At 34.8% G+C, this 12,500-nt stretch overlaps 2 protein-coding genes across 2 annotated transcripts in view; one reads left to right on the top strand and one right to left on the bottom strand.

Annotated features, from left to right (window-relative positions):
• The window catches only part of LOC144959894 (uncharacterized), a 21,190-nt gene extending 18,905 nt beyond the window's left edge, over positions 1–2,285 (bottom strand). The window contains exon 1 of the mRNA XM_078892733.1: positions 782–2,285. Within this exon, the coding sequence (XP_078748859.1) occupies positions 782–1,954 (1,173 nt within the window). The 5' untranslated portion in view covers positions 1,955–2,285. The remainder of the gene's footprint in view (positions 1–781) is intronic.
• Positions 2,286–12,364: 10,079 nt separating this feature from the next.
• Positions 12,365–12,500, top strand: part of LOC144959693 (uncharacterized) — a 16,820-nt gene continuing 16,684 nt past the window's right edge. Inside the window, exon 1 of the mRNA XM_078892376.1 lies at positions 12,365–12,500. This exon is cut by the window's right edge and continues 173 nt beyond it. The gene's annotated coding sequence lies outside the window, so the exon portion shown is untranslated.

Here is a 12,500-nt window from a genome sequence, read left to right as displayed (position 1 = left end):
AAAACAGGTGTGGTCACAAGAGTAGGGACCGAATCGTCTATTTAAATCTAACCGAAAACAAAATAAGAAATCAGGCGTAGCCACAAGAAATACGCTTCAACAGTCGAGATGTCATTTCCCTTGTAACGACCCATAGTAACTCAGAAACAGGTTCTAAATTATCGGAACAATGGTGGACGCCCTTATGAAATACTTCTCCGACATGTGAATCCAGAGGAGAACAACATTATAAATCTGATCATGTTTTGACTTTTATACATTCTGATCACATGACATGTGAAAAAAGTTCTAGCCAGCATGAAGAATAAAAAGTACTGATTGTCTTTGTTTAGAACCAAGCTGCTCTTGGCTGGGCGGACATGACATCAGACTATTGATTCCTATTGGGACTAAGTCTAGTATAAATAGTATGAAGTTGACGTCACTTAGGTCTTTGTTATTGCTTTTTGCCACCCGCTGCTATGAGTAATTCTCACTAAACGGTACTAACCAGACTATAAACGTTTAAGGTTACACATAGTCATGTGTGTTAGTTCTTTACGGATGACAATGTTGTGAGGTTCTTAGCCAGGCGCATACTATCTATAGCAACATTGTTATAGACACCACCAAAGCAAACATTTAACAACAACAACAAAAAACAAGCGTAGTCGCAAGAAAATGGATTGTTCGTCTAATTAAATCGTTATAGACACATCCATAACACACTAATTACCCAAAAAAAAACGGGAGTTTTGACTAGAATAGCAACCAAGTCTAGTATAGGAACATCGTAACAGACCTTTAACAAAAAACAGGCGTAGTCGCATGAACAGGGAGTTAGTCTAGTCTGCCCACATTTATTTCGGCATGACGGATCTCGATAATGTACCAACTTATTATTATTATCATCATCATCATCATCATCATCATAATCCATCGGCCCTAAGTTTTCCAGACCTGGTAGAACATCTCGTCGTCCGCGAAATTTGTTTTTACTTGGTTCTTTTATTGAAAAGTGGTCCATATTCTTTGGCAATGTTTCATTATCACATTTAGTCATATTTTTGCCATGAGGAAATTCAATGTCGGAGAATATTGTTTTTCCTTGTGTTTCAGCTGACAAGACACTCTCAACTTTTTCTGTCTGGAAATCGCTGGCATTTGAATGCACATCGACTGAATTGTATCGAGTGTCATGTATATCCTCTCTACCGCCTCCATTTCCTTTACTTTCTATAGAACATAGGGTTTTCTCTAGCATTACATCTTTATATCGTGATACATTTGAAATTATCATTGTTTTCTTTATCACATCAAATATAAATTGACGCTGAGAGATCGGTTTTGTTGTGGTCGTTTCGCATCTGACATCATTTTGTTTCGTTTGTGAGCGTTGTATTTTCCCAGGAATTGATTCTTTACAAGAATTTGTTCTGTCGCTTACGAAATCAATTTTAAATCTCTCTGACAGTGCATGGTTTGTGCGTCGTGTTGCCTTAGTCTTTTCAATGTTTTTATCACCATATTCTTGTATATGTCTTTTATGGATGAGAATATGTTCAGGCTTTACGATATCACACGCAGCCTTGTTTAATTGTGCTCTAGCATACATTTTTGACTGTCTCATGAATCTCCTAAAAATGTCATTGTATTTCCTCTTCGGAGTCAATGCTGTTTCCTGCAACTTGACAGAATTTTCAAACTCTTCCCGTGTTGTCGGAGCCTTCTCTTCTTTATCTTTCAAATTTTCTTCTCCGTCATTCATTTCTTTCAAAGTCTTTAAATCAAAGAACGTTGTCAACTTTTCAGGTGGTCTTCTTCTTGTTGTTCCAATAGAGTTTCCATCTTCAGACCCAATGTCATGGTAATCCTTGGACGTGCAATGAATAGTGATCGTCGTTGATGCGAGGATGACAAAGACTCGAAGCATTACTGACACCGCCATCCTTGTTTTAGGTTTAAAATCGTTCATCTATTCAAATTAAAACTTTTGTAAATCTCTCCTTAACCTGACACCAGCATCATTGTTTTAGGTTTAAAATCGTTCATCTATTCAAATTAAAACTTTTGTAAATCTCTCCTTAACCTGACACCAGCATCATTGTTTTAGGTTTACAACCGTTCATCTATTCAAATTAAAACTTTTGTAAATATCTCCTTAACCCGACACCAGCATCATTGTTTTAGGTTTACCATCGTTTATCTATTCAAATTAAAACTTTTGTATATCTCTCCTTAACAGCCATTTTCAGAATGTTTCCTAAAACCTCACACCCACCCGACACAAACATATTTTTTTCTTACTAAAAAGAAAAGCAAAAAGTATTTTCGATATATAATATTTGTTATTCAAGAATATGAGCATTACAACACGGTGTAAATTTATCAAACCTATAACAAAATACATATTTTAAAATTTCTGTGATTTACAAAAGAGATCAGAATGAGAGAAAATTGTTGGTTGCATCGTAACGAATGTGACGATTTTCCTGTGGTTGGCAAGGAGAGAGTTAATTTAAAATCGTGGAAAAATTCATTATGATAAATCAAGATTTCAGAAATTGTGAAAGTTGTGATAAAGCTTCATTTCCAAATTGCTCCTCCGTTTTACAGATAGATAGTGAAATATTAGAAATGGAAGGTGGAAAGTCTCGAATCTTGGAGAGAAAACGAAAAGATCTCCACATGACTCCAGAAAATTTCAACAGATTTCAGCCCTCAGTGTTAATGCTGGACGAGAATAACACACAAAACAGTTATACATCCACAAAATTTAGTTTGATTCAGTTTTTAGGTTAGACTTTTTGTTTATGTATTTTGTGTTTGTATTTTTCTTTGGTCTTTATTTTTTTGTTTTATTTTTGTTACCTAATTTGCCTTTTATATGCTCAGTCCCCGAAAAGAAACGTATTTGGAAGGAAGACCTGATTTTTAACATTCATTTTAAATTTAACTTCTAACATTAAAGTTAAAATAAAGACTACCATTGATGAGAGTAAGTATCTATCTTAAAATTCTGAAAGCTTAGATTCACTAGTCCTTATCAATAAATCTGTAAACTTGATTTATTTCATTGAGTTCAATATAAGGTTGCTGGGATAGCTCACATTACTTCTTTACCTAAAATTAATAGATCGGTTCTAGATATCTAGTTTTCAGCTTTTTCTACAACTATTTGGTGTAAATGTTGCTGCTAAAAGCTAGGATAAATAACTATTACTGTGAAATTGAATGTAAGCTTCAATTTAATTAAAAAACAGATCAAACGAACGTTTCCCCATTATTCTTTATTATGAATAAACAAAACATCTTTACTACGCCACTATCACATTATCTCATTCATCTGTGGTGTTTCATTCATCCTGTTTTGTTGATAAAGGGGGAAACCCGAAACGTTCGTTTGATCTGTTTTTGTAATTAAATTGAAGCTTACATTCAATTTCACATTATTATTTATTACAACTATTTGATAAAAATGACACGAGAATGAACGATAATATTATGATACAATCATAACTTAACACATTCAGTATGAGCTAGATAGCCACATTAGCTAAAACAACCTTAGATAGAATTTAAGATAAAAACTTCGAGAGATCTTTCACTGTTATTATTATTCTTAGCTATTGGAAAATTGAAAACGCAATGGCATAACTATTATCGCAATTATTACTTATATACTTCTTAAACAAAGCAGCTAGGCAAAGAAAAAAAGAAATAATATCAAGCAGTGTGTATCAAAATGCACAAACACACACACACAGGCACACACACACAAACACATACACACACTCACGCACGCACGCATACGCTGACATACAGAGCACTGATAGATGCCGAAATCGTGACCAAACAACGCCCGGGCATTTTAATGGCCGACCGGTGCATGTGATCAGTTTTCACCAATCAAAATCTTTCATTTGTATAAGTTGTTAGTGTATCATCATCGCCATCATTATTATTATTATTATTATTATTATTATTATTATTATTATTATTATTATTATTATTATTATTATTATTATCATTATTATTATTATTATTATTATTATTATTATTATTATTATTATTATTATTATTATTATTTATTGTATTTAAAGTTCATTGCAGTTGAATGATTAAACTGTAGAATCAGTCATGCATTATTTGAGATTATTTGAGATGGATAGAGACACGCCTTTTTGTGATATCTTACATGCTATACTATGGAGGACTCATTAACATTAACAAAATATGTCGGTATCATTACTCGCCACGGGCAAGTATGTTGTAATATAATCTCTTTTTCATCCATGTAAACAAAAATTGAACATTTAAAAAAAGCAAGGAAAAGAAAAGAAATCAGGCAATAGAAAGACTAGAATTTCAATCACCGCAGGTTAATGAGGAAATTTAAAGTGCATCAATGGTTTTGTATTACGTTCTTTCAATGTATTGAAGCTCGTCATTCTATTAACATAACATGTGGTATAGGGCAAAATAGGATAAGATCCCTTGAATGCCCTTAATATTAATTAGTAATGCCATAAATCTATTGATTAAATATTACAATAATGATACACGTGGTAAAGATAGTATTTCAATTTAAATGTACTCATGTGGTGTCAAACATATTTCTTTAACCGTGACATGCAAAGCACACACACACACACACACACACACACATACACACGCGTATAGAAGATAACCATAATAATATAATAATGCATAATATATACATACAAGATTGAAAGCCATGTCAACAGCAGAGCAAACACGTATTATTCGTCATATATAAATCTCCCATCATATAATTCCCTGTCTACTAACACCTTGAAATAATCCATAGATTTTGCATTCTTTTCTTTCAAATTTCAAACTGTTCCATTTCTGAACAATACGAATACCGAACCAGTTTTGTCTTATGTTTGTTTTGCATCTAGAGACAAAAATCTTAAACTTGTCCCCTCTAGAAAAGTAATATTAGAATATGAAAAAAAAATCAGAAAAGTCTATCCTATCCATACCATGTACCAATCTATAAACCCGAATTAAATCCCCACGAATTCTTCTATATTTCAAACTGGGTAAGTCAAGAAATTCTAACGTTTCCTTATAAGATAAATACTGTATTGTATAAATTTTTTGGTAGCTTTCCTCTGTACACTTTCAATACTAATAGATTGTCTTTTATATAATGGACTCCAGATGCAATTTCCGTATTCTAGAAATGGTCGAACGAGCGATTTATACAAAAATAAAAATGTGGTTTTATCAAGACTTATAAAGGTTCTATATATTATTCCCATCATTCTGTTTGCACGGCTTACACAATTATCAATATGTAAATCAAAATTCAAATGTGAATCAAAACTAACTCCCACACCTTTTTCATAAGGCACAACGGAAAGTAGATTTGACATAGAAGTATCGGTAAAATAATTATGACATGGATTATTATTTCCTATATGTAATACTTTACATTTCGAAACATTAAAATCCAAATGCCATGTTGTAGACCATTTGAAAAGTGAAAATATATCAATTTGGAGAATGTTATGATGTTCAGTTGTACTATAGATCTTCGTATCCTCTGCAAACAGTTTGCAGGCTGAATTTATGCCACATGGTAAATCATTTATCTATAAAAGTACATAATCATCATTATTATTGTTATTATCATTTTTGTTATTGTTATTATTATTATTATTATTATTATTATTATTATTATTATTATTATTATTATTATTATTATTATTATTATTATTATTATTATTATTATTATTATTATTACTATTATTATTATTATTATTATTATTATCATCATCATCATTATTATTATTATTATTATTATTATTATTATTATTATTATTATTATTATTATTATTAAATTCCGGATGGCAATGTTGTAAGCTTCTTAGCCAAGCGCATACTATCAATAAAGTCACACTCAATATTTCTGTGCCTACTCACCGTGAACCCAACCCACTCACGTTATATTAATGCTGTCATTTAACTCTCTCCTTACCAGCCATTTTCAGAATTTTCCCCAAAACTTCACTCCCATCCATCACAAAAATAGACACATCCATTTATCTATCTATCTATCTATCTATCTATCTATCTATCTATCTATCTATCTATCTATCTATCTATCTATCTATCTATCTATCTATCTATCTATCTATCTATCTACTATCTATCTATCTATCTATCTATCTATCTACTATATATCTATCTATCTATCTATCTATCTACTATCTATCTATCTATCTATCTATCTATCTACTATCTATCTATCTATCTATCTATCTATCTATCTACTATCTATCTATCTATCTATCTACTATCTATCTATCTATCTATCTATCTATCTATCTCTCTCTATCTATATATCTATCTTCGATCAGACACACACACACACACACACACACATACACACACACACTGTAGAGAGAGGGAGGAGGAGAAGGGATAGAGTGGGAGAGGGAGAAAGAATTACAGAGTGTCAAGTGTTTATAACCATAGCGAAAAGAAATGAAATCTGGATGAGAAAGGTGACGGTTGCATAGCAACAAATGTGACGATTTTCCAATAGATAGTATGCGCTTGGCTAAGAAGCTCATAACATTGCCATCCGGAAGTATAACGGACCAACACACAAAACTGTGTGTATCCATGAACGTTTATGGCCAAGTTAATACAGTTCAGTGAGCATTACTCATAAACGCGGATGGCAAAAAAACAATAACAAAGATCTGAGTGACGTCATCTTCGAACTATCTATAGATAGAATGCGCTTGACCAAGGAGTTCACAACATTGCCATCCGGAAGTTTAACGGACCAACACACAAACTCTGTGTAACCATGAACTTTTATAGTCTGGTTAATACAGTTTAGTGAGAACAACTCACAAACGCGGATGGCAAAAACAATAACAAAGGCCCGAGTAACGTCATCTGCATACTATCTATAGCAAAAATAAAGGAAATCTGGATGAGAAAAGTGGCGGGTGCATAGCAACAAATGTGACGATTTTCCAATAGGTGGTAAGGAGAGATTTAAACAGTTAACTGACAAACAAATGCATTTAAAGAAAATTAGCCACAAAATTCATTCGTCCTTCTATTGGATTCAATAGTCTAATGTTACGTCGCCCAGCAACGGCGGCCATCGTGGTTCTAAACAAAGAAAATCGGTACTTTTTATTCTTCATGCTGGCTAGATCTTTTCATATGTCTTGTGATCAGAATATTTAAAAGTCAAAACATGATCACATTTTTAACGTTTTTTCCCCTCTGGATACGCTTTTATGCTCGTCGGAGAAATAATGTTTCATAAGGATGTCCGCCATTGCTCCGATAGTTAAGAGCCAGCTACTAAGTTACTATGCGTCATATATAAAAAAATATATATATATATATACAATGTATTCAATATATACACGCATTATGGGCATCTATTTATTGTTTTTGATCCCCTTTGTTTAATTGACAATTAGTGTCAATTCGCCTGCTATCTAGTCTGTAACGTACGTACAATGATAATAATAATAATAATAATAATAATAATAATAATAATAATAATAATAATAATAATAATAATAATAATAATAATAATAATAATAATAATGATGATGATGCTGATGCCTTCATAGATAGACAGATACAAGTGCGTTTTATTTTTCCACATGCATCACGATAACGTTAATGCTATTATTAATTTATCGTTTCAATCACCTTTGTTTAACTGTCATTACGGTTATTAATACTAGAGTTAAGTACGAATTAAGTTTGTACCTACCTATGTTATATTTAGGCCAAGAACGACCGGATAGTAGTATGCATACTACTTACTACTTACTACCCCAATGCATTAGCCAATTGAGCCCCTGGGCTAATATATTGTGACGTTAAAGTGGGTTTCCCCAACCCAAAACCTCCCGCTACGCTGCATGGCTTGTTGCAGTTTGCACGAGGTCAATAAGAATGATTTTTAAGTAAGCCAGTAAGCCAGTAAGCCATCTGGCTAGTCTAGCCCAAGTTTATCCCGGTTTTCATAACGTGAATTGAATAAACAAACAGTAATATGTTTTGTTACACTCTGGATAAGACCTGTTCCTGATAAATTATTGCCAACAGATCTAGGCATTAAAAATTAAAAATTAAAAAATAAATAAAATCCTTTTATTCATCCCATTGGGGACATTTATCTCTTGGGTCTATTCCAAGGGAAGACTGGAATAATCCAGGCGTCAGCCGCAGTGCAGCGCCTCAAATTGAGCTAGGGCGAGGTGACTTGCTCAAGGCCACACAGTGCAGCGGCGGGTGATCGAACTCGGTAGCTTTCTGGTACGAAGCAAAGACCGTACCGCTGAGCCACGCTGCCCCTTAAAGGAGATATTTTTCACTTCCTTACAGTACAAATACCCATAAGGCTAAGGCCAGGCAATTTCTCAACTTTTTTCTGCTCTTTTATCATCTGCACAATGAAACATTTAATCTGACCAATTTATGAAAACAGCTATGTGGTCTAGTGGTATGGCACTTGCTTTCGGATCCGAAGGTCCTGGGTTCGAGCCTCGTTCGGCGCATAATTGAGTCCTTTTGGAGAAGGATCTTTACTCAGTTTCTCTCACCGTACTCAGGTGTAAAATGAGTACCTGGTCGTTAACAGCGTTGTCTCTGTCCGAAAAAACATATTGTTATATCGCCAAGCGGGCGTCATGTCCCGTCCTGAATGATAAATGTTGCTGTTGGCCTAGGACCCTATGTAAAGCGCTTTGAGCACGTTTAGGGGATATTGCGTTATATAAAAGCTTGATTAAAAAACAAACAAACAAACAACCGGTAGTATATCTGGGTGAATCTGATGCTAACTTTGATTGTTTCTTCTTTTTAATTTTTTTTTTACTTTTCTTCCTTTTGAGCGTGGCTCCCAATGGCTCAGTTGGTAGAGCATTCGCTTCACGTGCAAAGGAACTGAGATCAATCCCGGGTGACGTCGAGGTTTTTTTTTTTTTGGGATTCCCCCCGTAACACACCCAGCAGTGATTGGGTAACAGGTTTGTTACATCTGATGAGAATTAACCAGTAGACTTTTGACCAATCAAAACTTAAAATTTGTGACACACCCTCACACGTGCTCGGATAAACATATTTGGTTGTTTATAAACAATAACGTGAATGAAATCGCCCTCTCTCTGATCATTGTTATTGTTTTTATACCGCCAGATGGGTGATTAGTTATCACACGATTATCTCGATCAGATTTTTAACGGTTACATTTATAGATAGTTCGAAGATGACGTCACTCAAGCCTTTGTTGTTATATTTTGCCATCCGCGTTTGTGAGTGATTCTCACTGAACTGTAGTAACCAGACTATAACAGTTCATGGTTACACATAGTTTTGTGTGTTCGTCCGTCATACTTCCTGATGGCAATGTTATGAGCTTCTTAGCCAAGCGCATACTATCTATACATAGTTGTCTGTGTTAGTTCTATAGATAGTATGCTGTTGAAGTCACTCTGGACTTTGTTATTATTTTTTGCCATCCACGTTTATGAGTTGTTCTCACTAAATTGTATGAGCCAGACTATAAACGTTCATGGTTACACACAGTTTGGTCCGTGGCACTTCCGGATGGCAATGTTATGAGCTTCTTAGACATGCGCATACTATCTATTGACCAAGCTGTTGAACAGTGGGTATTTTATTTAGACACATACCATCGATAGTAAAACCTTTGTAGTTTGCTGTGCCTACCAATCACTACCATTGTTTACATTATGACGATTGTCCGAGAGGCGTGGTTATCTACCTGTTAATTACTTCACGTCCTATCCTAAGGGTTGGCAGGCAAATGTTATTGTCCTTTTCAAGCTATAGAAACCGGGATAAACCGTAGCCATCGGAAACTTATAGCCAGACACTAACAAAAAAATTGACGTCAAAAGACTGGTCTTCGGTCAAACAAAGAAAAGAAATCGTGAGACTACAATAGATAGTATGCAGATGACGTCACTCAGGTCTTTGTTATTGTTTTTTGCCATCCGTGTAATGCTCACTGAACTGTATTAACCTGACTATAAACGTTCATGGATACACACAGTTTTGTGTGTTGGTCCTTTATACTTCCGGATGGCAATGTTATGGGCTTCTTAGCCAAGCGCATTCTATCTATAGAAACCGGGGTAAACCGTAGCCATCGTAAACTTATAGATAGTATGCACTTGGATAAGAAGTTCACAACATTGCCATCCGGAAGTAAAACTGGCCAAAACACAAAACTATGGGTAATCTTGAAGGTTTATAGTCTGGTTAATAGAGTTTAGCGAGAACCTTTCATAAACGCGGATGGCAAAAACAATAACAAAGGCATGAGTGACGTCATCTTCGAACTATCAATAGCCTGACACTGACAAAAAATTGACGTCAAAAGACTGGTCTTCGGTCAAACAAAGAAAAGAAATCGTGAGTTGTAGTCAATAGTCCAACCAATGAAATAACTTGTTTCCTTGAACTCTACTAACGACAACTCACCGGAAGCTACACAAACCTAAAAAATGACGTGAAACTATAAGTCTTAGAGAGCTCTAGTGTCAGTCTCTATAAGCTAACTATGGCCATTGATAAAATCCGACCCCATTAGTTCAAATGGACGACTTACGTTTGAGATGAACATGGTATGATGTGCTCAATAATGAATACTCTCTGGCAGCAAGCCAGCTTGTAAGCATTATACAAATAATCCCCCCCCCCCCCCAGCTCTCTCGCTCTCCACCTCTTTCTCTCTCTCACTCTCTCTCTCTCTCTCTCTCTCTCTCTCTCTCTCTCTATCTATCTATCTATCTATCTATCTATCTCTATCTATCTATCTAGTTTTCTCTCTCTCTCTCTCTCTCTCTCTCTCTCTCTCTCTCTCTCTGTGTGTGTGTGTGTGTGTGTGTGCGTGATTCCTTAGCTTTGTATTTAAATACTAGGTGTTTCCTTCTATGCGGACCGCTAAGGTATATATCTCAGTGTTGACTGTGGCCTGTGTAGGGTGTTTGTGTGGCTTTGTAGTCTTGAGGTATGACACCCGCCTTCGGATCGGAAGGTCCAGTGTTCCGAGTACAGTTCTCAGGGGTGCATTGTTGAGTCCTTGGGAAATGCTCTTTTCTCACATTCTCTAAACCATAATCAGGTGTAAAATGAGCACCTGGCCGTTAACAGCGCTGTCGTTTCCAAAAAGAATATTGCAATATCGCCTGAAAGGTGTCATGTCTCGCCCTACAAGTTAAGTGTTGCTAGTAAAACGCTTTGAGCACGTTTCGGAGATATTGCACTATAAAAAAGCTCAAGTTGTGTGTGTGTGTGTGTGTGTGTGTGTGTGATGTAAGTGTTTTTGGGTTGTTGTTTTTTTTTTGTTTTGTCTTTTTTTGGAGGTTTTTGGGGTTTGTTTTTTTTTTTTTTTTTTTTTTTTTTTTTTGTTTAACGATGTTGTATTTCTGGGTATTTCTTAGTACCAGATTTGATTCACAATGCGATCAACTACTATCTATCAATTTATCTATCTATCTTTTTTATTAATGTTTTCTTTTTTTTTCCCTTACAGTCCATCACTCTGATTGCAAGGCGGTGAAGTGATTTACCATATCTTCGCATTCAATTTTCGTCTTATTAACAACAAATAATAATGATACTAATATTAATAATAATCATCATCATGATTGAATACATTATCTCTATTGTCGTCATATCAATAAAATCACTATAATATTAATACACTGACTATTATGCCCTCGAGTAACCTGACTCATCCTCGGACGTATACTGCAATAGAATCACAAAATGCCATATTTCCATTTTGATCAGAAAAAAAGATTGCTTAAAATAATAATAATTTTTTTTTTCTAAAATAATAAAATAAAATTCAATTTATTTATCTCATAGGAGAAAATTTTCTCTAGAGTCTGTTCCAAGGGAAGACTGGTATAACCCAGGCGTCAGCCGCAATGCAGCGCCGCAAATTGAACTATGGCGAGGTGACTAGCTCAAGGCCACACAGCGCAGCGGCGAGTGATCTAACTCGGTACCTTTCGGGTACGAAGCAAAGACCGTATGTAGTGCGTAAACCTAAAAATGTAATTTTTCAGGTCTTTTAAACTATAATTTAACTTTTTTTTTAGTATCCGTCTCAGTCCGACATAACACTGGTTTAAGGCACTTAGCCACATTTAGCAAGATGAGGGTGGTTTTAATACGTCGATTAATTGGCCGAAAAAATATTTCTGGCCAAATTGAAAAAAAAGTGTTTGGTCAGTGTCGGCCGGACTGTCCTGTCCTGATTATGTACATGAGTGGGCGAAAATATATCGTAAGTGATGTGACCATTTTGTGTATAAATATGTGTGGAGAATTGAGGACAATGTTGTGGTGGTAAGGTAGAAAGTTGTTGGATGATAAATAGAAGAAACACAAATTAATTTATCCACGAATCAATAGAATAGCTATTTAGAGAATGGGCGAATCAAATTGATGTTGAAATTTTTTGG

Source organism: Berghia stephanieae, chromosome 14 (assembly GCF_034508935.2).
Source record: "Berghia stephanieae isolate SIO BIC M18660-M18661 chromosome 14, UCSD_Bste_1.3, whole genome shotgun sequence".
In the NCBI taxonomy this organism is placed as follows: Eukaryota; Metazoa; Mollusca; class Gastropoda; order Nudibranchia; family Aeolidiidae; genus Berghia; species Berghia stephanieae.
The sequence above is the reverse complement of the archived record's forward strand: the minus strand, read 5'-3'. Positions and strand labels throughout refer to the sequence as shown.